This window comes from Herpailurus yagouaroundi, unplaced genomic scaffold, assembly GCF_014898765.1.
Source record: "Herpailurus yagouaroundi ecotype Mexico unplaced genomic scaffold, PumYag 139, whole genome shotgun sequence".
Taxonomy (NCBI): domain Eukaryota; kingdom Metazoa; phylum Chordata; class Mammalia; order Carnivora; family Felidae; genus Herpailurus; species Herpailurus yagouaroundi.
This window is the reverse complement of record NW_024412394.1, coordinates 8,683,365-8,706,850: the sequence shown is the minus strand read 5'-3', so window position 1 is coordinate 8,706,850 and position 23,486 is coordinate 8,683,365. Positions and strand designations below refer to the sequence as shown.

General features: G+C 54.6%; 2 protein-coding genes and 2 long non-coding RNA genes across 5 annotated transcripts; 2 read left to right on the top strand and 2 right to left on the bottom strand.

Moving 5' to 3' along the window:
• Positions 1-293: 293 nt before the first annotated feature.
• GUCA1A (guanylate cyclase activator 1A) lies at positions 294-7,701 on the bottom strand. Its single transcript, XM_040473495.1, has 4 exons — positions 7,212-7,701; positions 1,775-1,924; positions 1,310-1,403; positions 294-1,032 (listed from the first exon to the last, which is right to left on the bottom strand). The coding sequence occupies exons 1-4, from the start codon at positions 7,410-7,412 to the stop codon at positions 863-865; spliced, it is 615 nt and encodes a 204-aa protein (XP_040329429.1). The 5' UTR covers positions 7,413-7,701; the 3' UTR covers positions 294-862.
• On the top strand, positions 7,480-9,568 carry LOC121029453 (uncharacterized). Its single transcript, XR_005789735.1, has 3 exons — positions 7,480-7,580; positions 7,821-7,926; positions 9,373-9,568. It is a non-coding gene; the product is annotated as an uncharacterized LOC121029453 (long non-coding RNA).
• Positions 9,569-11,339: 1,771 nt separating this feature from the next.
• LOC121029098 (uncharacterized) lies at positions 11,340-12,595 on the top strand. The gene is made up of 2 exons (XR_005789583.1): positions 11,340-11,721; positions 11,852-12,595. It is a non-coding gene; the product is annotated as an uncharacterized LOC121029098 (long non-coding RNA).
• Positions 12,596-15,530: 2,935 nt separating this feature from the next.
• CIMIP3 (ciliary microtubule inner protein 3) lies at positions 15,531-21,528 on the bottom strand. 2 transcript variants are annotated; one of them, XM_040473494.1, is made up of 2 exons: positions 21,424-21,528; positions 15,531-15,894 (listed from the first exon to the last, which is right to left on the bottom strand). In XM_040473494.1, exons 1-2 carry the CDS (start codon positions 21,430-21,432, stop codon positions 15,565-15,567), a joined length of 339 nt encoding a protein of 112 aa, XP_040329428.1. In that variant the 5' UTR covers positions 21,433-21,528; the 3' UTR covers positions 15,531-15,564. The 2 variants fall into 2 exon arrangements, with proteins under 2 accessions (XP_040329428.1, XP_040329427.1); XM_040473493.1 differs by lacking the exon at positions 21,424-21,528 and adding an exon at positions 16,607-16,713.
• Positions 21,529-23,486: the final 1,958 nt, after the last annotated feature.

Here is a 23,486-nt window from a genome sequence, read left to right as displayed (position 1 = left end):
CTGCAGCCTGTGTCTCTCCCCAAGTTCTTGGACAGGTATTCCTAAAGTTGGGGTATGCAAAGAATGGGAATGGGGCCCACCTGTCCCAGACTGCCCCACTTCCCAACTGGTGTCACAGCCCTCGAGAGGGAGTTAGGTTAGATGAGGGACGGTCAGGACGCTGGCCACAGTCAATGAGTCACACAGCTGTGGCACCACCCCCCACTGCGGAGCCAGCAGGGGAAGTAAGGGTGTTGGGCAGCCTCTTCTGAATAGATACCGATTTCCTCCGGATAAATGAGGACTTTCTATAGTGCCATACCTTCTCTTAGCATGTTTTATTATAATGATGCTTAGCCTGTGAGTTCCTTGGGGGTAAGGACTACCCTTTTCTTGGCATGTCTAATATCTAGCATTCATACCAAGGAGGTGTTCAATAAATGCTTGTGGAAGGGAGGAACAATCAACGCACCACACAAGTAGGCTCCGGGGTTCCGGGGTGCGGGTTCGGTGTGTGATCGCGGCACCCACGTGGAGGCTGTGGCCACCGGGTCTGTAGGATTCCATCAGAGTCCGTGAAAGCCCAGCTCTGCGTCAGAGCTCCCCGCTCTAGAAGAGTGGGACTCGAGAGAGAAACTCGGTGGGAAAAGCTGGGCCTAGGGACGGCCCCAGGGCCGCCCAGCAGGGGGCAGTCACCACCAGCTGAGTCCTGCTCAGGGTTCAGGAACCATCCTTCCCGACTCCCACCCCGGCCCATCTGCCGCCACCGTGCACCCCAGAGGGGCGACCTGAGCTTTGAGTTCAGGAGCCTGTATCTAGCATGACAACAATGATGACCCCAGGCACCAACACGCATCCCCTCCCCAGCAGCCGGGCGGTGGGCTCAGCCTGCCGCCTCAGTCTCCCCGCCGCCGGCCCCTTCCCCCTCCTCTTCGTGCTCGCCGTTCTGGAGCCTGCGCACGATGCGGGTGAGGTCCAGGCTCCGTGTCAGCGTGTCCAGGAGCATCTGGTCCTTCTGGACGCCCTCGATGAACTCCTCCAGGGAGAGTTCCCCTGGGGCAGAGAGAAAGGGAGTCACGGGGAGGAGGTGCTCACGTCTCCCTGGCAGCGTTGTACCGGGGCCCAGAGCTGGAGTCTTGCGAGGGGGACAGAGCCAAATGCTAGGGGAAGTGGCTGCGAGGGGAGCAGGCAAAGCAGCCAGAGACCACAGTCCGGTCCAGGGGGCCCTAAAAGCCAACCCTTGTGGCTGGGGCAGGGGCGGCTGGAGGATGTGGCCTCCCTCTGCCCTCCCGCCCCTCTGCCCTGGCCGCCCCCGTCCGGGCCTCCTCACCATCCCCATTGACATCAATCTTGGAGAACACTGTATTGGTGAACTCTTCTGCACTCATGGTCGTGTCGCTGCAGGGGTTAATGGCTCGGATGGCCTGGGGAGAAAAAGAAGTGAGGGGGCCCGTCCTAGTTCTGTCTCCGCGGTACCCGAGCAACAGAGTGGGCACTAGAGGCAACGAGGGGATTTAGGAGTTTGCCTCTTGGTACAGATGGAGGAAACAGAGGCCCAGAGAGTGGATGGCACGTGCCCCGGGTCAGGCAGCTGGTCAGGGCCACAGCTGCTCCCCACCCCCCCCCCCCCCCCCTCAGTCCCAAGCCTGTCCCGTTGTGAGATTGCGGTTCCGCCTGCTGAAGTCCCAACTCGCCGTCCCTCGGGCTGTCAGCTCCGGGGGCGGGCCGCCCAGGGCGCGGCCCCGCCCTCGCCCCCGCCCCCGCCCCGGGCCCGGCCCTCTGCACCTGGAGTTACCCGGATGATGGTGAGCAGCTCGTCCCTGTCGATGCATCCGTTGCCATCGACGTCGTAGAGCTTGAAGTACCAGCGCAGCTTCTGTTCCACCTTCCCCTTGAGGACCAGGCTGAGCGCCGCCACGTACTCCATGAAGTCGATGTAGCCGTCCTGGGCGAGAGGGGCGGCCGCCTTGAGCCCGCTCCCCGGAGGCCCGAGGAGAGGCCGAGCCGCCCGCGCCCCGCACCCTTCCTGCCGGGGCCCGCCCCGTCTGTCCCCGACCCCTGCGCAGCCCTCCCCCGACCCCTGCGCAGCCCTCCCCGCCTGCCCCAGAGGCTGCCCCGCCAGCTCCCGTAAACCAGCCCCCAGGGGGTGTCCACGGTGCTGCCGCCTCTTCACTGGCATTTCGGTGGCGGCGGTCACTGGCTGCTCCCATGTGATTCTCAAGCCTGAGCCCCTTCCAGCAGCAGGAAGGTGTGTGTAGGCGGGGGAAGAGAAAGCGAACCCCCAGGGAAAGGGGGCATGGTTCGGCTGAGTTTTTCAGAGGTGGGGAGAGGGCAGGAGGTAGATGCGGAGGCAAGGAGCACCGTTCTCAGTCTTCCCTTCATTCTTTGAACTTTACTGAGCACCTACTACGCGCTGTGATAGAGGCTTCAGAACCCAGTAAGACATGAACCGGCTCCCGATGGGAGCACAGTGTTGGGGGCTCCGGTTTGAATCCTGGCTTCACCCCTCTCAAAGCTGTGGAATCTGGGACCGAGGACCCGCTGTCTCTGTAAGTTCCTCATCTGTAATATTATAATAGTACCTGCCTCTATGGGACCGTGGAGGGATGAAACGAGTTTATGTAACTAAATCAGGCAACACTGCCTGGCATATAGTAAGCGCTCGGTAAATGTTTGCTATTTCTGTCACTACCCTTACTGTGGTTCTTTTTACAAAGAGGTCACGATGCCATCACGATGTAATGGCAACACATCTGGACAGGACATTATGGAACAAGAACACACAACTCTGCTTGGGCAAGGGCCAGAGGAGAGGCTGGGGAGGCTTGCCCGGGAAAGGTGATGTCCTCTTGAGTGTCAGAGGGGTTGACCGTGGGAGAGGGGGGCACAAAACATGCCTGCAGGCTATTTCTCCAGGGTCCCCCCGGATTTCACAGGCCGCACCAGTGGGGTCAGGGAAGCACAGAACATAGGCCTGCCTCTGCCCATCTCACCGGCAAGCCCAGTGAGGCTGGGAGAGGGAAGCCTGTGTTTTGCAGAAAGGCTGAGCATAGGACTCGGAGTGTGTGAACTTGGAATCCAGCCTCTGTTCCTCCATTTATTCACAGCCCTGACTGTGGAACCAGGAAGTTACCCAGAGGCACATTTGGGGTCAGCGGGAAGAACTCCAACAGGCAGATTTGCCCATGGTGGACAGGGCCAGCCTCGTGCAATAATGAGCTCCCTGTCACTGAAAGCGAGCAAGTAGAGGCTGGAGCGCTGTTATTAAAGATGTGGCAGAGGCTGGGCAGGATGGCCTCTGAGATCTCCTGGCCCAGTGTCAGGCCTGGGCCTCAGGTGAGGCCTTGATGAGCCGGAGCTCACTGTGGAGCCCCACGGTGGGTGTCGTGATCACCGTGAACATTTGCCTGGTGCTTCTCTGGGTTGCTAGGCTTTCACATACGCCTTGGCTCATCCCATTTTTGCCCACCCACCCCCCCCCGGGGGGGGCGCGGAACAGAGCAAGCAACCCCCCCCCCCCCCATGCCACAATGCTCAGAGAAGCAAGCAAACAGCCAAGGAGGTTTCCCCTGGGCAAGAGGACACGGGGTGAGGATACTTCCGCTTTTCATTTTTTATCTCTCTGGATTGTGGGAAATGCTCACAATGAGCTGTACAAAATTACTTCCACAATTTTTTTGAATGGCTAAAAATAGGCAATGGAAAAGGATGGGAAAACAGTATGGAGGTTCCTCAAAAAGTTAAAAATAGAACTACCCTACAACCCAGCAATTGCACCTCTAGGTATTTACCCAAGGGATATGGGGGTGCTGATTTGAAGGGGCACATGCACCCCGATGTTTATAGCAGCGCTATCAGTAATAGCCAAGGTATGGAAAGAGCCCAAGTGTCCATCGACAGATGAACAGATAAAGAAGATGTGGTATATAAATACAATGGAGCATTACTCGGCAATCAAAAAGAATGAAATCTTGCCATTTGCAACTACGTGGATGGACCTGGAGGGTATGACGCTAAGCGAAATTAGAGAAAGATAAATATCATATGACTTCACTCATATGTGGAATTTAAGAGACAACAGATGAACATTAGGGAAGGGAAACAAAAATAATATAAAAACAGGGAGGGAGATAAAACAGAAGAGACTCTTAAATACAGAGGACAAACAGAAGGATGCTGGAGGGGTTGTGGGTGGGGGGATAGGCTACATGGGTAAAGGGCATTAAGGAACACACTTGTGGGGTGTTATACGCAGGGGATGAATCACTGGAACCTACTGTTGAAATCGTTATTGCGCTATATGCTAACTAACTTGGATGTAAATTAAAAAAATAAATTAATCGATTAATTGATTAATTAAATTTAAAAAAGAAAATAAACATTGGGAAAGACAAAGAAAAGTAGGGGCTCTTGTGCCAGAAAGATAATGGACATCTTAGGAGAGGTGTGGCCTTGAACAAGCACAGGGCCTCTCTGAGTCTCGGTTCCTCCCCCCGAAGCTGAATGCACACTTTTCAAGACTGTGTTTGGGGTGAGATTCAGTAATGATACTACAGTCATACTAACTTCTTTCTAGTGCTTCTCATGCCGAGTATTTTCATTTGCTTTACTCATTTAATCTCACCACCATCCCGAGAGGTGGGATTTTTGTCCCCGTCTCCAGACGAAAGCTAAAGTTGAGAGGAGGGGTTAGACCAACAACCGATGAATGGCCAGACTTTGCCTAGAAACCAGGCCTCCTAAATCCTACCCGGCGCTCAGACGCAGGAGTGAAGATTTACATCGATTTGTGTGCACCTGCCTGAGTGCCAGGAGCGGCCAAGCCCAGGCAAAACTTTGAAGTAAGCCAAGTACCTGTTTATCCCCAGGATCACACTCCCCACTCACACTGCTGCACCCCCCAGCCTTCCCCCCGCCCCGGAACAGAAGGCTGGGCCATAACTGCCGTCTACTCAGGGGCTGGCAAACTTTTTCTATAGAGGACCAGATAGCAAATAGTTCAGCTTGGGCAGTATGTAAACAAGTGGGTGTGGTGCGTTCTAATAAAACCTCACTTATAAAAATAGGACCACGGGCCATCGTTTGCACACCCCTGTTTAACTTAGCGCACACTCTGGTGTCCCATCTCGTAGCCAGTCTGCTCTGTGCTCATGACAATGGGTAGGAGGCGGTATTGCCCAAAGTGTGGTTTACACCGTGGGTGTGTGCAAAGCCCTTTAGATATTACAGAGATACCCTTCATTTTAATAATTATGTATTTAAATGAATGTGTATTGTAAAATACGTAATTAGCCCATAGAACTCATGATTGCTCATCGATCCATTCACTCGTATAACAAATATTTGTTCAGCCCCTACGATGGTCCAGGCACTGCTCTAGATGCTGGAGATACGGAAATGAGTCAGCCAGACAAAAATCCCCGCCCTCATGGAGCTCACACTCCAGGAGGGGAGACACAACAAACATAGTGGCCACGTGTTGTTCAGTATCAATTGTCAGAAGATGAGGTATGCTCTGCGGGGCGGGGGAGGGAAGGTGGGACAGGAAATGCAGGGGTAGGGGCTAGTCCCGGTGAAATAGGGTTTCAATCAGGAAATCAGGGCAAGTGTCAGTGGCAAGGAGACATGTGAGCAGAGACTTGTAGCAGGGAAAGGTGTGAGCCAAGCAGAATTCTGGAGGACAAGGGTCCCGGGCATCACAAAGGCCCCGAGGCGAAGGTGTGCCCGGCTCAATCAAGGAAGTCAGGTTGGGGACAGTGGAGGTGGTGCTTGCAAAATCCAAGGTTGTGTCCCTCCCTGGTGTCATATATGTGATTTTCGGGCGTCCCTTTGGAGATGTGTCTTGACCCAAAGGGTTTCCTTACAGGTGAGAAGCTGAGATACCTCGGTGTGTTTAGGTGTCAGGTGTTGAGGCTCAACCACTGACCCTTCTCCCTCCTGTTCAGGAATTATTCCTTCTCCTGGAGCATTTGGGGGGGGGGGGGTCCAGCATGCTGATGCCATCCCTTCTGGTCTCCATGCCACAAGCTCCAGTGCTCCGCTCCCCCGCGCCCCCTTCAGGAAAGCCAGTGGGCACCTTGAGGTTGGGACTCAGAGCCCATAATCTGCTTTGTCCCCTTAACCCTAAATATTAGTGAGTTTTAAATAGCCTCTGAGCCCCAGCTGTCCTTAGAAGCCCCGTCCGCAGTGATGTTTGGACCCTCCGGGCAGTGAGGGGGGCCGGGAAAGCTCTGGGCAGCCTCCCCCGGTTTGCAGTGGGCACATGGCAGGGTGACATCACCTCCTCATGCTTCCAGGTGAGCGCCGGGGGGTGGGGCCCAGCCAGGGTGGGGAGATGGGTTTGTAGCCTTGGGTTCCCCTCCCGCTGCATCTTGACTCAGTTGCTCCAAACAAACGGAAGATTTGCTCTTGGCACCAACAACTACCTTAACCCATGCTCTCAACCTCCGTGGCAGATGCAGGGCAAGGAGCAGAGCGTGGGGGGTAGATCTTGGGTGCGAGGCCACCGAGCTAAGGGCCCTAACTCACTGTACCCAGCACCCCCCATCTAGCTGATCAGGAGTCCCGGTGATTACTCGGGGAGATGACAGTTCGACCACCGTGCAGACTTTCAGACCGACTTGAGAGAAGGTGAGCTGAGGTCATTGGGCATTTTGGAGTTGGGAGCAGTCTGGACATCCCAGCTACCAGGCAGCCTTGTCTGTCCCCAGAGCACCGGGAGTGACCCATGTAACATGGGCCTGCCTGTGCCAGGCTGGCCAGGGCTACAGACTTATCACCCTGCTCTCTCCTCTCCGCTCCTCCTCCTCCTGCACCCCACGAGCATCCAAGGGCCTGGGCAAAAGCGCCGGGTATAGCACCCAGCACTCAGTAAGTGCCCAACAGCTGTCTTGTAAGTGTTTCCACTCGGTTTGGAGTAAACCGAGAGGAAGCCATCAGACTGGGCCTCTGGGTACACTAATCCGTGGACCCCTCTGTCTTCCCCTGGAAAAGTGAGGGCACGGACAGGCTCTGGTTCGTTTCTGAACCCCCAGTGCCTGATCACAGTAGGTGCTCAGTGAACATTAGATCCACGGACTCCCTAACACAGCCCCAGATACACAGAGAAGCGCGCCCCCTCCTCCGGGAGACGCCACTGTCCTGGCACCTGCTCCTCGCAGCCCCGCACTGGCCAGGCCTCCCGGGGCGGCCCTCCAGCGCCCACCCACCCCACCCCAGGCCTCCCTGCTCACTTTGTTGAAGTCAAAGGTCTCAAACATCTGCTCCACATACTGGCTGGTGGACGGGCTCAGGTTCTTGAGGCCGAAGAACTGGCGGAACTCGTAGAGGGTGAGCTGGCCGGAGGGGCACTCGGTCATGAACTTCTTGTACCACTGGTGGCACTCGGTGCTGCTCAGCTCCTCCACCGACTTACCATCCATCACGTTGCCCATCTCCCAGGCCCCACCTGTGGCCGGCGCCCAAGGTGGATGGATCCTGCTCCCCGCTGCCCCTGCACAAGGGAGGCTCGGCTTTCTAACAGCGGGCCCTCCTCGCTCACAGCCCGGAGTGGTCCAGAGCTGAGCAAAGAAGATCTGACGAATCAGACAGCACAGGAGGAGGTGAGCAGAGAGACAAAGGTAATGGGGGGCTGCGCAACCCCACGGCCAAGTGCAGGAGGAGCCAGAGAAGTGGTGTTAAGTCCCCACTAAACCCTTGCGGCCAATGGGGACTGCTCCTAGGAAAGAAGAGTGAAAATAGAACAAAGCTTAGGGAAGCAGAGGCCCAGGATTACAGCCTTGAGCTGATAGGTGAGAGGATTTTCTTACCCGTTTTGTAATCTCGTTATCCCTTCTTACCAGGGCCGAATAGGTGGCTGTTCTGATCCTGTGACCTCCATTCCCTTCTTCTCCTGTTTTCAGTGGGCTCTCAATGTTTTTGGTTCCTGCCCTCCGACATGGAATTGAGGTACGTCTGAGATAGAGCTGGCGCCTCTTCCAGAGCTGGACCAACTGTGGGCTTTTGACAGGACTGCTGTGTACTGTTATACATACTGTGCACTGCACTTGACCATCACAACTGAGGGCTTCCAGTCACACCGTGGGTAGTTAATGTGTAAGCATGCCTGAATCATGCAGAGTTTGTGGGCTTCCAAGACGAGTCCTGAGTAGCTAGAGGGAACCCCCTTCTCCATTAAAGTGTACAAGTTCATGTAGCCATGCATACACACACACTCACTGGTCCTCTTCTGACCACATTCTTACATTCCCAGAGACTGTATCTCTCTCATCCCAGGAGGCTTGAATTCAACCTTCCATCTGACTCCACACCTGACACCATCAGCTCCCACGGGCATGGGGATAGGGGACATTGAGCGTGTGCCTTATGGCCTGGGGTGTGTGTGTGTGTGTGTGTGTGTGTGTGTGTGTGTGAGGGCACCACCACACAGGTGCATGGTGAACTGCTACAGCTGATCCTGGAAAGTTCCTAGACCAAGCCTAGGGGCCTGTGACAAAGGTTGTCCCTGTCACACGACACTGCTGTGTACATGATACGTGTAACTAAAAGGAAACAACCAAAATGTGAACAGGGCTCTTTCTGGATCATGACATCACCAGCGATAGTATAATCTTTGCTTTTTTTTAATGTTTATTTATTTTTGAGAGAGAGGAAGACAGCATGAGCATGGGAGGAGCAGAGCATCGGAAGCAGGCTCCGAGCTGTCAGCATAGAGCCCAAGGCGGGGCTCGAACTCACGAACTGTGAGATCATGACCCGAGCCAAAGTCTGGTGCTTAACCGACTGGGCCACCCAGGCGCCCCTAATCTTTGCTTTTTAAAACTTATCTGTATTTTTTTTTTAATTTTTTTTTCAACGTTTATTTATTTTTGGGACAGAGAGAGACAGAGCATGAACGGGGGAGGGGCAGAGAGAGAGGGAGACACAGAATCGGAAACAGGCTCCAGGCTCTGAGCCATCAGCCCAGAGCCCGACGCGGGGCTCGAACTCCCGGACCGCGAGATCGTGACCTGGCTGAAGTCGGACGCTTAACCGACTGCGCCACCCAGGCGCCCCTTATCTGTATTTTTAAAATGATTCACAATGAACCCATACTGCTCACAAAAAACAGAGGTCAGCTGTTTTTGAACAAGAAACCAAACAAGACTGCTTTGCTTCTCCTCTACCTAAAGAGGTGAATGCAGGGCACACTGGGCAAGTGGCCGCTGGGGGCCGCCCGGCACATGGCTCGGATATGGGGCCAGAGAAGCTCCTCCGGTGAACTTGGGGCCCAGGCTCACGTCCTTGTCTTCGGAGTCCTCTCGGCTTTGGGGTTTGGACTGAAGGAGTCGAGGGTGAGGTGGCAGCTTATCTTTCCAACGCTCCCGGTTTATATCCTCCCCACTCTTCCCACAGACACACCCTCCTCCGAGAACCTTTCCGAATCTCAGCAGAATTCATTTTTCTTGCCTCGGCGCGCCGATGGTTTGCTGATGTGTTATAATAGCTTTCTAAGCTGCTTAAACACTACCACAGAGTCCGTAGCTTCAAACTCTACACGTTTAGGGGCGCCTGGGGGGCTCAGTCGTTAAGCATCTGACTTCGGCTCAGGTCATGATCTCATGGTTCGTGGGTTCGAGCCCTGTGTCGGGCTCTGTGCTGACAGCTCGGAGCCTGGAGCCGGCTTAGGATTCTGTGTCTCCCTCTCTCTCTGCCCCTCCCCCGCTCACACTCTGCCTCTCTAGCTCAAAAATAAACATTTTTAAAAATTAAAAAATCCTACATGTTTATTATCACACGGTTTCTGTGGGCCAGGAGTCTGGCTCTGTGCTGACTTTCACTGGGTCCTCTGCCCCAGGTCCCAAAGGGCTGTGATCATGGTGTCATCTGGGGTGCGTTCACATCTGGAGGCTTGACCAGGGAAGAATCCACTTCTGCCTCATTCAGCGTGTTGGCAGAATTCATTTCCTGGGTATAGGACTGAGGGCCCTGGCTTCTTGCTAGACATTATCTGGAGCCCACTCTCGGTTATTAGAGGCTGTCTGCAGTTTCTAGGACTTTACAAAGTTCCTTATTACACGGGCTCCTCAGTGTGGCTGCTTATTTCATCAAGCCGGCAAGGAGAATCTTTCTCCAATCTGCTAAAATGGAAGCTTATATTGTGTAACTAACCAAGGAAATGCCATCCTGTTACCTTTGCCACACTCTGTGGGTTAGTGGTGAGTCACAGATCTCAGCCACGCTCAGAGGAGGATTGTGCCAAGGCGGGTACAGCAGGAGGTGGAAGTCATAGGGGTCACCACATCTAAGACAATGTTCACCGTTCTTTATTATTATTATTATTAAACATTTATTTATTTTTGAGAGACAAAGAGAGACAGAGCAAGAGTAGAGGAGGGGCAGAGAGAGGGAGTCACAGAATCGGAAGCAGACTCCAGGCTCCAAGCTGTCAGCACAGAGCCCGACGCGGGGCTCTCACTTACGGGACTCGATCTCACGAACTGCGAGATCATGACCTAAGCTGAAGTCGGACACTTAACTGACTGAACCACCCAGACGCCCCAACAATGTTTACGCTTCTATTTATAACATACATGAGGTTCATTGATTTCTCAAATTATACGCAGCTGTTTATTGTCAGCTGTCGTCAGGAACTCGGGGTGGACGCCTCTGTGTTATTCATCTCGCGCACCCTCCCAGCACCTAGTGCCAAAGATTCTACATGGTCATGCGCTGGTTATCCTGTTGGCCCCCTCCTCACCCATTCTCCACCTTCCTCTGTGTGCTCTGAGCGCCAGGAGGCTGACCCCTGTGGACTGGATCACTTGGGCTCCCCGGGGCCTCTGGCTTCTGGCAGGTCATCCCCTGGGAAGCAGTGGAAGGAGACTGGCTGGTAGGAAAAGAGAAGAGTCTGGGCGTTTGCTCCCCACCCTCCCTGCTGGGTCGTAGTTTGAGCCCTGATTCCTTCTACCCTCAGCCACAGCTCCCACGAAAGCCCTCTCTCAGCTGCGGTGACAAAGCCACCTCCCTGTACCTCTCAGGCTTAGAAGTAGGAAGGGCTTGTCTCTGTGGCCACTCTCTGGCCATGTCACCAGCCCTCAACTGTGCCCACTTCTCTGTAAACATGCTCCTCAGTACCTTTGTGAAGGTAACGCTTGACTGACGGACTTCAGCCCAATAAAACACTGAGTGAGTGCGGGGTGCCTGGGTGACCCAGTCTGTTAAGCGTCTGACTTCGGCTCACGGTTCATGGGTTCGAGCCCCACATCAGGCTCTGTGCTGACAGCTCGGAACCCGGAGCCTGCTTTGGATTCTGTGTCTCCCTCTCTTTCTGCCCCTCCCCAACTTGTGCGCTCTCTTGCTCTCTCTCAAAAATAAAAACATTAAAAAAATTAAAAAATAAATAAAACACTGAGTGAGTGAATGCGTGCATGCATGACCGAAGGAAGAATTCAGTAAGGCTAGAGTAGGGTGGAGCTGTCATCCAATGTCTACTGTGTTCGAGGCAGCACGCTAAGCTTGTGGAATCGGCTTACGATAGCCCTGTGGGGGTGGTATTATTTCCACGTGACACGAGAGGAAGTGGGGACAGAAAAGTCATTGTGAGGTCCACAGAAATTCAAAGTGGTGGTACCAGAGTTTTCTACCTCATCACCAGGCTTTTGGCTTAAGCCTTTAAATCTCGAGGGTCCAGCTGGAGGGCCCCTCGAGCCCCTACTCCAGCACCTTCCCTGTGGCCCTTCTGCCTGGAAAATTCCAGCGACGGTGAGCTCAATCCCTTTGGAGGTGGCCCAGACCCAGGATGGGAATGGAACCCCCCAGCCTCCCAATCCCAGAGCCCAGCTTCTCCCTCTTCCATGGCCTCTCTCAGTCCTGCTCTCCATTCTTCTCCCAGACACGGATGGCCAAGCCAGAGAGGGTTGGGATCCACACCAAGAAAGGTATGGAGGACGCGGGTGGACAGCTCGTGTGGTGGGACACGTCAGAGAGAGGCCGTGTGGCTTCCCCAGGCTGCTCTGTCTGCAGGAATCCCTCCTGGGATAGATCGCCATATACCAGCGTGAGAGGATCTACCTGGCTGAATGGTACCGAGGAGAGGGAGCGTGTGGGGCAGGTGTGCAGAGGTGGAAGCTAGGCTGGGAAGAGATGCGAGGGGCAGCAATCCCAGGCCCGACTGGTTCCCCTCCAGAGCTGCCCGACCCCCACTCTCCACCTCCGCAGAAACAGAACGGAGCTCTGAGTGCCAGGTCTTTGCCTCCTGGGACTATCCCACCCACACCGATGCGATGCGGGACTTGGGCCAGCTTCTTTAAAGGTTCCTGGAAGCTTCCATCAAGGCTGCTCTACCGAGGTGAACCTCAAGGGGGAGACCATTCTCCAAGGGAGAGGAGAAGGTGTCAGTTGGGGGAGTGAAAATGCCGGGCCCCCACCCCCACCCCCACCCCTCCCCGCAAGGTTCTCAGGTCTGGGAGGGCAGAGATGGTTGCAGCCTAAGGACCCAGTCTTCGGATGTTCAGCACGGGTCTGTTGGATGATTGACTGGACATGGAACTTTTAGTTACACGTAGACTGAAAAATGTATCTCTGCTTTTCAAAATCCAGCTAAAATGGCAATAACGTTTTTTATTTTTATTTTTATTTTTTAGTGTTTGTTTATTTTTGAGAGCGAAAAACAGAGTGTGAGTAGGGGAGGGGCAGAGAGAGAGGGAGACACAGAATCCGAAGCAGGCTCCGGGCTCTGAGCCATCAGCACAGAGCCCGCCGCGGGGCTCGAACCCACGGACCGTGAGATCATGACCTGAGCCGAAGTCAAGACACTTAACCAACTGAGTTACCCAGGCGCCCCACAATAACATTGTTTAAGCCCACCAGTCCACAGAGACAAAGAGAAAGAAGGAAATAGGTGAGAGGTTCTAATAAAATTTTGGACAACGGAGGGCAGATGGACGACTGTAACTGTCTCAGCGCAGGAAGTGGAAACCCAAACACTCTGAAAGAGGAGGGTGTGGAGGATGGTACAGACGTGATGCCTATGCCTGCCACAGAACTGTGGAGGCTCAGACATGGGGCAGAAGGTGCCCTACAGAGTGGGGTGCAGGACAGGGGGCAGAAATAGGACGGGTGGAAAGCCTGTGTAAGGAGCCACGCGCTCCCCAGATGCCCTACCACACCTATCTCCTGCCTCTGGTTGGAGGTTATTCTGGACATTTGGACTGGAGGGCCCCAAGGAGAGAGAAGGGTCATTCTAGAAGCCGGGAGTGAAGGGAAAGTCTGCAAAGGAAGAGACCCCCCCCAGCTCTTTCCCATGCTGGCTCCTCAAACACTGACAATCAGGTACAGATGCCAAATGGCCGACCTCCAGCCCAGGATCGCCAGGCAATTGAGGAAAGCCTCTGACTTTATTTTATTTTTTAAAGTTTATTTAGGTGCACCTGGGTGACTCCGTCAGTTAAGCGTCTGACTCTTCATTTCGTCTCAGGTCATGATCTCACGTGTTCGTGAGTTTGAGCCCCGTGTGGGGCTCTGCGCTGACAGCATGGACCCTGATTGGAATTTTCTCTCTCTCTCTCTGCCCCTCCCCTGCTCTCTCTCTCAAAATAAATAAATAAAAATTTTATTAATAAAAAAATTAATTAAAAAATAATATATTCTGAATATATATATAAATATATAATATAAATAATATATAAAATATATTTTGATATTTTTAAATTAATTTTATTAATAAAAAATTTTATTTATTTATTTTGAGAGAGAGAGCAGGGGAGGGGCAGAGAGAGAGAGAGAGAGAGGAATTCCAAGAAGGGTCCATGCTGTCAGCACAGAGCCCCACGCGGGGCTCAAACTCATGAACACGTGAGATCATGACCTGAGCCAAAGTCAAGAATCAGATGCTCAACCGACGGAGCCACCCAGGTGCCCCCAAAACCTCTGGCTTTTGGTTTTTTTTTTTTAATTTTTTTGTTTTACATTTATTTATTTTTGAGAGACAGAGAGAGGGGTGCCTGGGTGTCGCAGTCGGTTAAGCTTCTGACTTCAGCCAGGTCATGATCTCGCGGTCCGTGAGTTCGAGCCCCGCGTCGGGCTCTGGGCTGATGGCTCAGAGCCTGGAGCCTGTTTCTGATTCTGTGTCTCCCTCTCTCTCTGCCCCTCCCCCATTCATGCTCTGTCTCTCTCTGTCCCAAAAATAAATAAACGTTGAGAGACAGAGAGAGACAGTGTGAACAGGGGAGGGGCAGAGAGAGAGGGAGACACAGAATCCAAAGCAGGCTCCAGGCTCTGAGCTGTCAGCACAGAGCCCATGTGGGGCTCGAACCCATGAACCCTGAGATCATGACCTGAGCTGAAGTCGGATACTTAATCGACTGAGCCACCCAGGTGCCCCGCCTCTGGCTTTTGAAAGAGAGCCTCCAACAACAACAACAACAACAAACAGAAAAACCTAGACTCTATCTTGTGACACAACCTTTAGGAGGGCTCATGTCCCTCCTCCCTACTCACCATCTTCTTTTCAGAGAAAGGCGTCCGAGGAAGCATGGCCAGTGCACTGGCTGCTTGTCTGGGTCTCCAGACATCCTGTCCCTCCATCCCAAGCCAACCCCAGACACTTAGGCTCCAAAAGTATACTCCACTGAATACCCCACCCCAGCTAGAATGAGCTGTGAGTCCTAGAAATGGAACTAGCTGGATCCACCTAGTGGTGTGATGGCAGATATTTAACAACGAGCTCTCTGGAAAGAAGAAACCCCAGATGATGGGTGTTTGCTGGTTTCAGTGGTTACCAACACGAAGTCACTGGCTGTGGCATTGGGAGGAGATGCCCACAGTCGGATCCCTCAGGACCGCCTGAGCTGGCCCCGGCATAGCGCCGGATCTGCCTCTAGGTGGCGGCGACCGGGGACTCAGGCCACTGCTTTGGGTCAAGTGCCCTCTGCCTTCATCACCCGTCTTCATGAAACATGGCCCGTGAGCCTGACTAACCCGAGTCAGCTCTTCTGGACCAGAGGAGAGACGAGATGGGAAATCTGTCCCGCCACCAACAAACGACAAGTCAGAAGAGACAGGTGGATGTGAAACTAGGGCTGGAGAGGAGGCCCCCCAGAGACTGCGTTGCCCCCTGTGCTGCTTCCCATTTTCCAGGGGTTGCTCCAACCCAGGCCACCGCCAGCTGACTTCTCTCTTTCTTGACTTTGGCGGGCTTGCCAAGCTTGGCCTATGGGGATGGTGTGACCAGCATGGGCTTTGCTTGGGACTGAGGCCCTAGAGGGGGCTTGAGGTCACTCCTGGAGGTGGGGGGGGGGGGGGGGGAGGGGGAGGGGACTGAGAATCAAGTGCTTCTAAGTCTTTGGGCATCTCTGGACGTGACCTGCCGTACGACACCCCTGTGGCCTCAGTTTACCCACCCACAGCCACCCATTCAGATGGCAAGGAAAGGAAGGACAAACTTTAATTGCTGCCGAGAACAGAGACCTCCCTTTGCCACTGGGCGCAGCACAGCTGTCTCAGGCCGGGCATGGTCTGCTCCTCCTGGAGCAAGTGCCCCTCCCCTCCTGGACCCAGGATTGTGGCGGGGGAGGGTGCAGGTGGCATCTCCCGACCGGGAGGGACCTAGGAGCGCCACAAGACCAGGTTGGCAGGAGGCACGTCAAAGCGTTTGCGGGTGTGGTCCACGTCCCTCTGGTACAGGTAGCCACAGGTAGGCTTCTGCCGGGTGTAGAAGGGGTTCAGGGAGTTGGAGTACTGGGAGGTGTAGAACTTGAACCTAAGCTTGTCCAGGCTCTGCCCCTTCGGGTCTACCACCACCGGCACGTAGGCCGCCACCAGGGTCTGCTCGCGGTCCCGCTTCCACGACTGGGACAGGGGAGGGCGTGGAAACTTCAGCTTTTTGCCCGACGGTGTCTTCGGCTCCTGGCTGGGTGCTGAGGGTTTCTTTGAGTCCTGTGGGGATGGAAAGCAGGCCAGCGCTGAGGCATCAGACACCGGGGCTTCCACGGCTAAGCCCGAGGGTGGGAGCGGGGAAGGGGCCAGCAGCCGTCAGAAGCTTCCGGAGCCACCCCCAAGACAGCTCTGCTGGCCGTGGAGACAGACACCTCCAGGTAGGGGGCGGCCTTCGGGGCCCCTGACCTGACTCGTGCTGATGCAGACCTCAGCCTGCTTCCCAGAGGCCTCTGCCAGCTCAGAGGCTAAGAGCCGGGCTCATCTTCAACCCGCCCCCCCATCTCCCCCACGTCCAGCTGTCTGTCTGTCCCTGTCCTCCAAGTCACTCCCATCTGGCCCTCCTCTGCCGCTGTCCCGCCAGGCCTGCCTCCTCTCTCCTGAAGGGTTACTCAGCTTTCCACCAAGCCCTCCTGTCCTCCTGCCTCCCAGCCTGTGCTCTGTTGCTCTCTACTGCCTAGACAAGACATCTCAAGGCCCCTAGCCTGAAAAGCAAGAACTCTGAGGATGGGGCTCCCCTCGCCCTGTGCTCTAGCCGGACCTTCCGCCCATCACCCCTGCTGGCAATGTGTCCTTCCAGGCCTCCTTGCCTTTGTCCGGGGCCGATCCCCCAGCCCGGCATGCCCTCCCTCCCTCCCTCCCTCCCATCCATCAGGGAGATTCTCTTTCCCTTTTGGCCCCGAGCACCTTCAAGGCCGTGCTCTCTCAACCTTACCCTTGACATAATGGCCTCCAAAATCCTATTCCTTGTTTTCCTCCAGACCAAGGCATTCAGTGCGCGCTCAATAAAGGCTGGTTCAATTGAACTGGGTTCTAGTAAGGGGTGTTCTCCTTCCAACCAGCCGGCCCATTCTATTTTAGAACACCTCTCATTGTTACAAAGTGACAATGCCAGCTTTTCATAATCGCCATTCTTGGCTGACTGGGCATGGAGGTCTACCCCTCGAGGAGGCCCCCAGTGCCACAAGGATCCCACTGTAGGGACATTTGTTTACCCCCTGGACTGAATTATTTTGTTCACCTTTGACCCCCACACCGTCTCCCAGGTACCAGACGTTCATTTTATTAGGGGCCTTCACAGTCACAACAGCACAGCGCAAAGGACCAATGCCTCGGTGCCAGGCTGGCTCTGTCCCGCTCCTCCAGGCGACAGCTGGGGGGGGGAACCCACTTCAGCTCGGCCCAGCCTCGCAGTCCTCCCGGCCACCCCGGGGAACTGGAACCGGGAAGGAGCCCTCGCTATAGAGCTCCTGGAAGTTGAACCCCTGCCGTCTTACAGAAGAAATCCCTGGTACCCAAGAAAGAATGTACGTTCTTTCCTTCTGCATGTAATTTACAAACGCCTTGCCCAACTCAAACCTGCCCAGGGCTTTCTTCCCAAGCCGCCTTTGCTGCCGTAGGTTCCTACCCAGAAATGTGTGTGCCCTCAGCTGTGTGTTTCAAAATTCTTCCTCTCCTTCCAAGCCAGCAGTCCTCTTGACACCTCCTCCAGGAAGCCTCTGGTGCTGCAACCCCCACCCCTGTTTCACCCTCCTCTGGGCCTTCAGGCATTCCTCTTGGGACATGGTCCTTTGCGAGGCTGGGACTGGGGGGAGGCAAGTGCACATTTTAAGGAGGTGCGCCGAACCCCTTTTTACATCTTGCTGCCCTGGGTGCTGTGCTCGCCTCATGCCAACCCCAAATCCTGGTCCTTCCGGGCTCCTGCTAACGGTTCAACAGCCTGTAAAACGCTCCCAGTGTTCAGGACCACATCCTAGTCCCCTTTGTGCCCCTGGGGCTTCACCCAGTGCTGGCACACAACCAAGCTGGAGAACAGCGTGGAACGGCCTTCCCAGAGCCCTTGAGGCCTGGCCGTGGGGTTAGGAGCGGGGGGGGGGGGGGACCACACAAGAAATGAGCTATGATGGCGGTAATCAGCGATCGTTCTTCACCATGGGCTCCAAGCACAGCACCAAACTCTTTACATGGGTTATCTCTTCTAATCCTCACATTACCCTTTAAGGAAGGTATCGTCATGCGTCCTATTTATAGTTGAGAAAGCTGTAGTAAGGATGTCCGTCACAAGTTTAGGGTCAGGCGGCTGGTGAGGAGCCAGGCTGGGACTGAACTCAAGCCTGGCTGACCCCAGGGTCCACACCCTATACTCCATGACTCCATCCTGTGTCCACCGCCCTGGGAGGACAGGGGCTGCCAGTCTACTTTTGCCCTCATGCGGTCAGCTTGCTGAGCTCCTGATGGGGGTTCTGGGCAGCAGGAGGGCAGCCGAAGAGAGGGGCAGCCGGATCTCCCAGTTTGGCGGGAACGCTGCGGGGCCTTGAACGCTGGAGTCTGAAGTTACCATCTCCTAGCACAGCTGAGGATATGACATTATTTGCTTCACTGGTTCACTCGTTCATTCAAAATGATTCCTCTTATACGCCAGGCTCTGAGTGTGCAGGTAACAGACACCACAACGTAAACTTGTACAAATCGGAGCTTCCTGCCCTCAGCGCCACGGACACTGTGGGCTGATGATTCTTTCGTTTTATTAAAAATGTTTAATGTTTATTTGTGAGAGAGGGAGACACAGCACCCAAAACAGGCTGCAGGCTCTGAGCTGTCAGCACAGAGCCAGACGCGGGGCTCGAACTCACCAACCGTGAACTCATGACCTGAGCCGAGGTCAGCCGCTTAACTGACTGAGCCACCTGGCGCCCCCGATGACTCTTTGTTGTGGGGCAGTCCTGGACATTGCAGGATGTTTAGCATATTAAGTATGATTCTGAGGATGCGGGGTTCCGGTCCTCTCGACACTGCAGAAGGCCTCAGCCCGTGGCCACGGATCTGGAGATGAGGGAACCATAGCGCATCCCCCCACCCCACACCCCGCCTCAGTCTCAGCCATCCGGATCCCGCACCTCAGGCTTGCGAGGCTGGTGTCAAGAGTGACAGAGGCACGTGCTTTCAGAATGGCTGGGGGTTTGACCAGAGAACCGCAGAGGGAAGGGCGATAATGTTGCTCATGGGACCGAGAATCTCCCCAGCTCCAGGCACTAGCCGCTCAGCTCTGCAAAAGCTCCTAAGAGCCATTTGAGGTGTTACTCCCATGTCTCAAATGTGGAAGATGAGGCTTGGAGGCATCGAAGCACGTTTAAGTTCACATCGAAGCACGAAGACCCCCCCCCCATAATTCCCGCAGCTCCAGACTAGTTAGTGGGGGAACCAGGATTTGAACACTCCCCTCTCTCTCTGCCCCAGCCCAGGCCCTGACTTGGGCCCTCCTGGGTCTACCTGCCAGTTATGCCCCAGTGGCTGCTACGGCAACATTTGGGGCCTTGGGGTGAGGGGGACCCAGGCCTTGAGCACATCTAGGGATGAGGCCCTCACAGAAACTAGGGCAGAGGGACCATCCCCGGGGAGGAGGAAGAAGGGGAAAGGGAGGAGGAAGAGGGGGAGGAGGAAGAAGCCCAGGCAGCACAGTTTTGCCCTGCCCCTTCCGAGGGCCCAGCCAGGCTCCAGGTGACTAACCCCAGAGGGCTGAGAACACCCCATCGCCTGCCCAGGGCCCAGCACAGCCAGCTCTGGGGGGGGGGAGGGTGGGGCCCGAATGCATACTTTCCAGGTTAACGTCTGGTTTCATTTAACCGGCTCCTCCTCCCAGTCCTCCTATCAAGTGCAGGGGGGTGGGGGGCCGTGAACATTTGGCGATGCCTGAGGCATTTTTGGCTGTGGCAATGGGGATGCTACTGGCCTCCAGCGGGGAATAGCATCCCCATTGTCACAGCCAAAAGTGGGTAGAGGCCAGGGATGCTGCTGACCATCCTACAGAGCCAGGACCGCCCCGCAATAGACAATTAGCAGCACACGAGTCAAGTGTCAAGGCGGAGATGCCTGCTTTAGAGCTTTGGGGAAGACCCCTAACTCCTTCCCTGCTTCCTGCCAGCCTTCAGGCCGGAGGCTTAAGGCCTCTGGGTCCACGGAGCAAAGTAGCCTAGAGGGCAAGTAGAGGGTCTCCCCAGCCCCTTCCCTCCCTTCCGAATCCCACTACCCTATTTCTCCTTGGGGTTCCAGCTGGAGCCAAAAGAAGGATCCCGAATAGACCTCTCCCTCTATGACCCCTCCACCCGCACCCCACGGGCATAGTGTCTGTCCTTGCTGCCAGGGCCTGGAAAGGGGATGGGGGTGACTCGAGAGCGGGGCTTTCCGAGGAGGGCAAGAATATCTCATATGTGGTAGTGCCGCGGGTCTGGGAAGACACTGTCGCCTGAAACACTTCAGGCCCAGCGCCTGCCATCCGCGCCTCACTCTCTGGCGGGGAGGCCTCGGGGCCCTGTTGAAATGCAAACAGAACAGCATCACAGCATCAGGTGAGGCCCTTAAGCCTCCCAGGGCACCCGGTACAAGGGAATGTGCCCGGGCTTTGGAGTGTGAAGGCCTGAGCTCAGGGCCTCACTCTGCCCTACAGGTCAGGCAACCTTGGGCAAGTCTCGGAACCTCTTTGAGCTTTGGTGGCCTCACCTGCAAAATGAGGATAATAAGGCCATCTGCTTCACCAGTGTGTCGTGAGGGTGTGATGAGTGTGGGAACTTTCAGGGCACAATACAAATAGTAATTATTATCAGCCTCATCCGGCAGTTCCTTGCAGGTTTCCAACAAGCTCATCTGAACCTTTGTGAGAGCCTGTCTGTGTGCGGTGGGGCAGAGGGGCGGGGGAGGGAGCAGATGAGGAGGCCGAGAGAGCTTGGCCTTAGCTCCCTTGTGAGGCTGTGTAGCCTGGGGGCTTGGAGTTCAAATCCCAGCTCCGTGGCTCACACCAAGTGCCTGAGCTTTCAGTACTTTATAACACTCTGTACCTCCTTTTTCCCACCTCTCAAGGGGGAACACCTAAAGAACCTATCTCGTAGGGACAGGGCGCCTGGGTGGCTCAGTTAGTTGAGCGTCTGACTCTTGCTTTGGGCTCAGGTCGCGATCTCATGGTTTGTGAGTTCAAGCCCCACGTCGGGCTCTCTGCTGCACAGAGCCTGCTTGGGATTCTGACTCTCTCTCTCTCTCTGCCCCTCCCCTGCTCTCTCTTTCTCTCTCCCTCTCAAAAATCAATAAATAAACATTAAAAAACAAAAAGCTTGCCGGGTGAAACACTGTTCTAAATTCTTAAAAAAAAAAAAAATAGAATCTATCTCATAGGGTTACCACGAGGATTTAATGAGACATTCTACATAAACTGCCTATGCCTCTTGAGCACTCAGGAAGCTTCAGCTGTCACTGTTACTTGTCACAAGTTTGCCTAGGAGACTGGGAAGTGCAGGCTAGCAGCCCAAGAAATGACTCTGGGAAGTGAAGGGGCAGAGGAATGGTGGCCTGCTTCCTGCTCCCTCCCCCGGGGGATGGGGGGGGGGGCGCTCCACAGCAGCACTGGTCCCTAAGCCTTTTGTAAGAGGGCCTCAGCTCCCAGCCATGCAGGTGGGCCAGGCTGGGGCCTTCATACTCTCTCCTGTCAATCAGACTTCCTGTGACCTTGGGCTGCCTTGATGCAGCCCTGTAAGGTCATCCCACCTGGGACATCCTTGACCAGGGCCTTTCTTGTTGGTGAGATGGAACTTCTGGTGGTCAGGGGCTCCGGAGCTCCCGGGGACTCTTGGGAGGTACTGGGAGTGCCCAGGTGGGGAGAATTTGCGTGGGCTGGGGCATTGTGACACCCCTTTGACAGCACAGTTCCTTCTGTCTTCCTAAGGAGACACAAGGGCAGGGCTGGGGGCTGAAGTCTCAAGGCCTGGAAGGGTCTTTTAACTTTGGCACTGACCCTGTCTGCAATTCCCTCTTCCCACAATCTCCCAGGGCCTGTGAACTGTGGGTGATGCGGTGAGTAGAGAGAGGAGGAAATGATCCCAGTTATTCAGGTAACTCCAGAAGTCCTAATTGTCCCCCCAGGGGCCCAACATGTCATAAGAAATTACTGGCAGGGAGGAAACATACCCAACCAACTCTCCATTCTCTCTCTGTCTGTCTCTGCCTTCCAAATTACAGAGATGATGGATGGAGGGAGGGAGAAAGGGATAGATGGATGCTTGCATGGATGCATGGACAGACAGAGGATGCGTGGACAGAGAGAGTCGGTGGGCAGGAGGATGAGTGTTGGTAGGCAGACAGACAGTGGATGGGCCAAACCCCCTGATTGGAGCTCTGTTCACCTTTCTTGCCCCATTTCTTGCTATCTTTTCCCTCACTCTACGCAGTAGCTAATTTCTTAAGCATGCCCCGCTCTTTTCCATCTGAGCCTTTGCATATGCTGTTCCATAGACAGGTGGCTGGGTAGGGTGGCTGTGGGTGAATGAATGGATACATAGGTGCTCAGTAAATGGCTAGATTGGGGCGCCTGGGTGGCTCAGTCTTTAAGCATCTGACTTCGGCTCAGGTCACGATCTCATGCTTCATGAGTTCAAGTCCCACATCGGGTGTGCTTGAGGCCCACTTCAGCTGAGCTCAAGCTCCACTTCAGGTGAACATGAGCCCTGCCTCTCTCTCTCCCTCTGCCTCTCGCGCCCTCTCTCTCTCAAAAAAAAGAAAAAAAAAAAAGGCTAGATTGGCGGGTGGTTGTGCTATAGAGGATGGGATAGCAGGCCCATATATATATATGATATATATATATATATAGTATATGTATATACTATATATATGATATATATATAGTATATGTATATACTATATATATATATAATTTTTTAAATGATTACTCATCCTTGAGGCAGAGAGAGCTGGAGAGACAGAATCCAAAGCAGGCTCCAAGCTCCAAGCTGTCAGCACAGAGCCAGACACAGGGCTCGAACTCACGAACTGTGAGATCTTGACCTGAGCTGAAATCGGACGCTTAACTGACTGAGCCACCCAGGCGCCCCAAGAGTCAGACTCCTTGAGCTTGACTCTGGCTCTACCATTTTACTCGTTGTGTGACCTTGGTCAAGTAATTGATTCTCTGTAGTTCCATTTGTTCATCTGTAAAATGGGTAGACTACAGGTCTCTGCCTAATAGGGATGAGCAAAGCACTCAAGACAGTGCCTGGCACAGGGTAAACACTCAATAAATATTAGCTATTATTATGCGTGGGCAGATAACTAGATTAATGGGTAGGTGGCTGAATGGGCCATCCTGTCCCCATCTTCAAAAACCTGAGCCTCCCCCCTGCCCCCAACACCAGAGTTAGTAGCACCTTCTGGGAATGTGTCTGAAATCCCACATGCGGGAGGGATCTGAGCCTCTCTCTGGGGTCAGAGGAGGACCAGTGGAAGGGAAATAGAATGAGCCAGTGGCTTCCTGCCCTCTGCCACATTGGCTTGGGCCGGGCCCAGAACTTGTTTCCTTCCTGGCACTGTGTCAGCACTGACTGTCGGTTACGGGGTGGACTTTGGGGCCCTGTGGCAGATTGAGAGTTGGGGTGTTGATGACTTAGCACCGTGCTCAGATTTCACACCCTGATGGTAATGACCCCTAATTTCTGAGCTGGTGGGAGGGCCCAGGAGGGGAGTCTGGCAGGGAAGCGGGAGAAGGAGTGGCAATCAGGGCTGGCCCTCGCGGAGGCTCTGCTCAGCGACTGCCAAGGCTCTGGGGCGATGGTATCTTG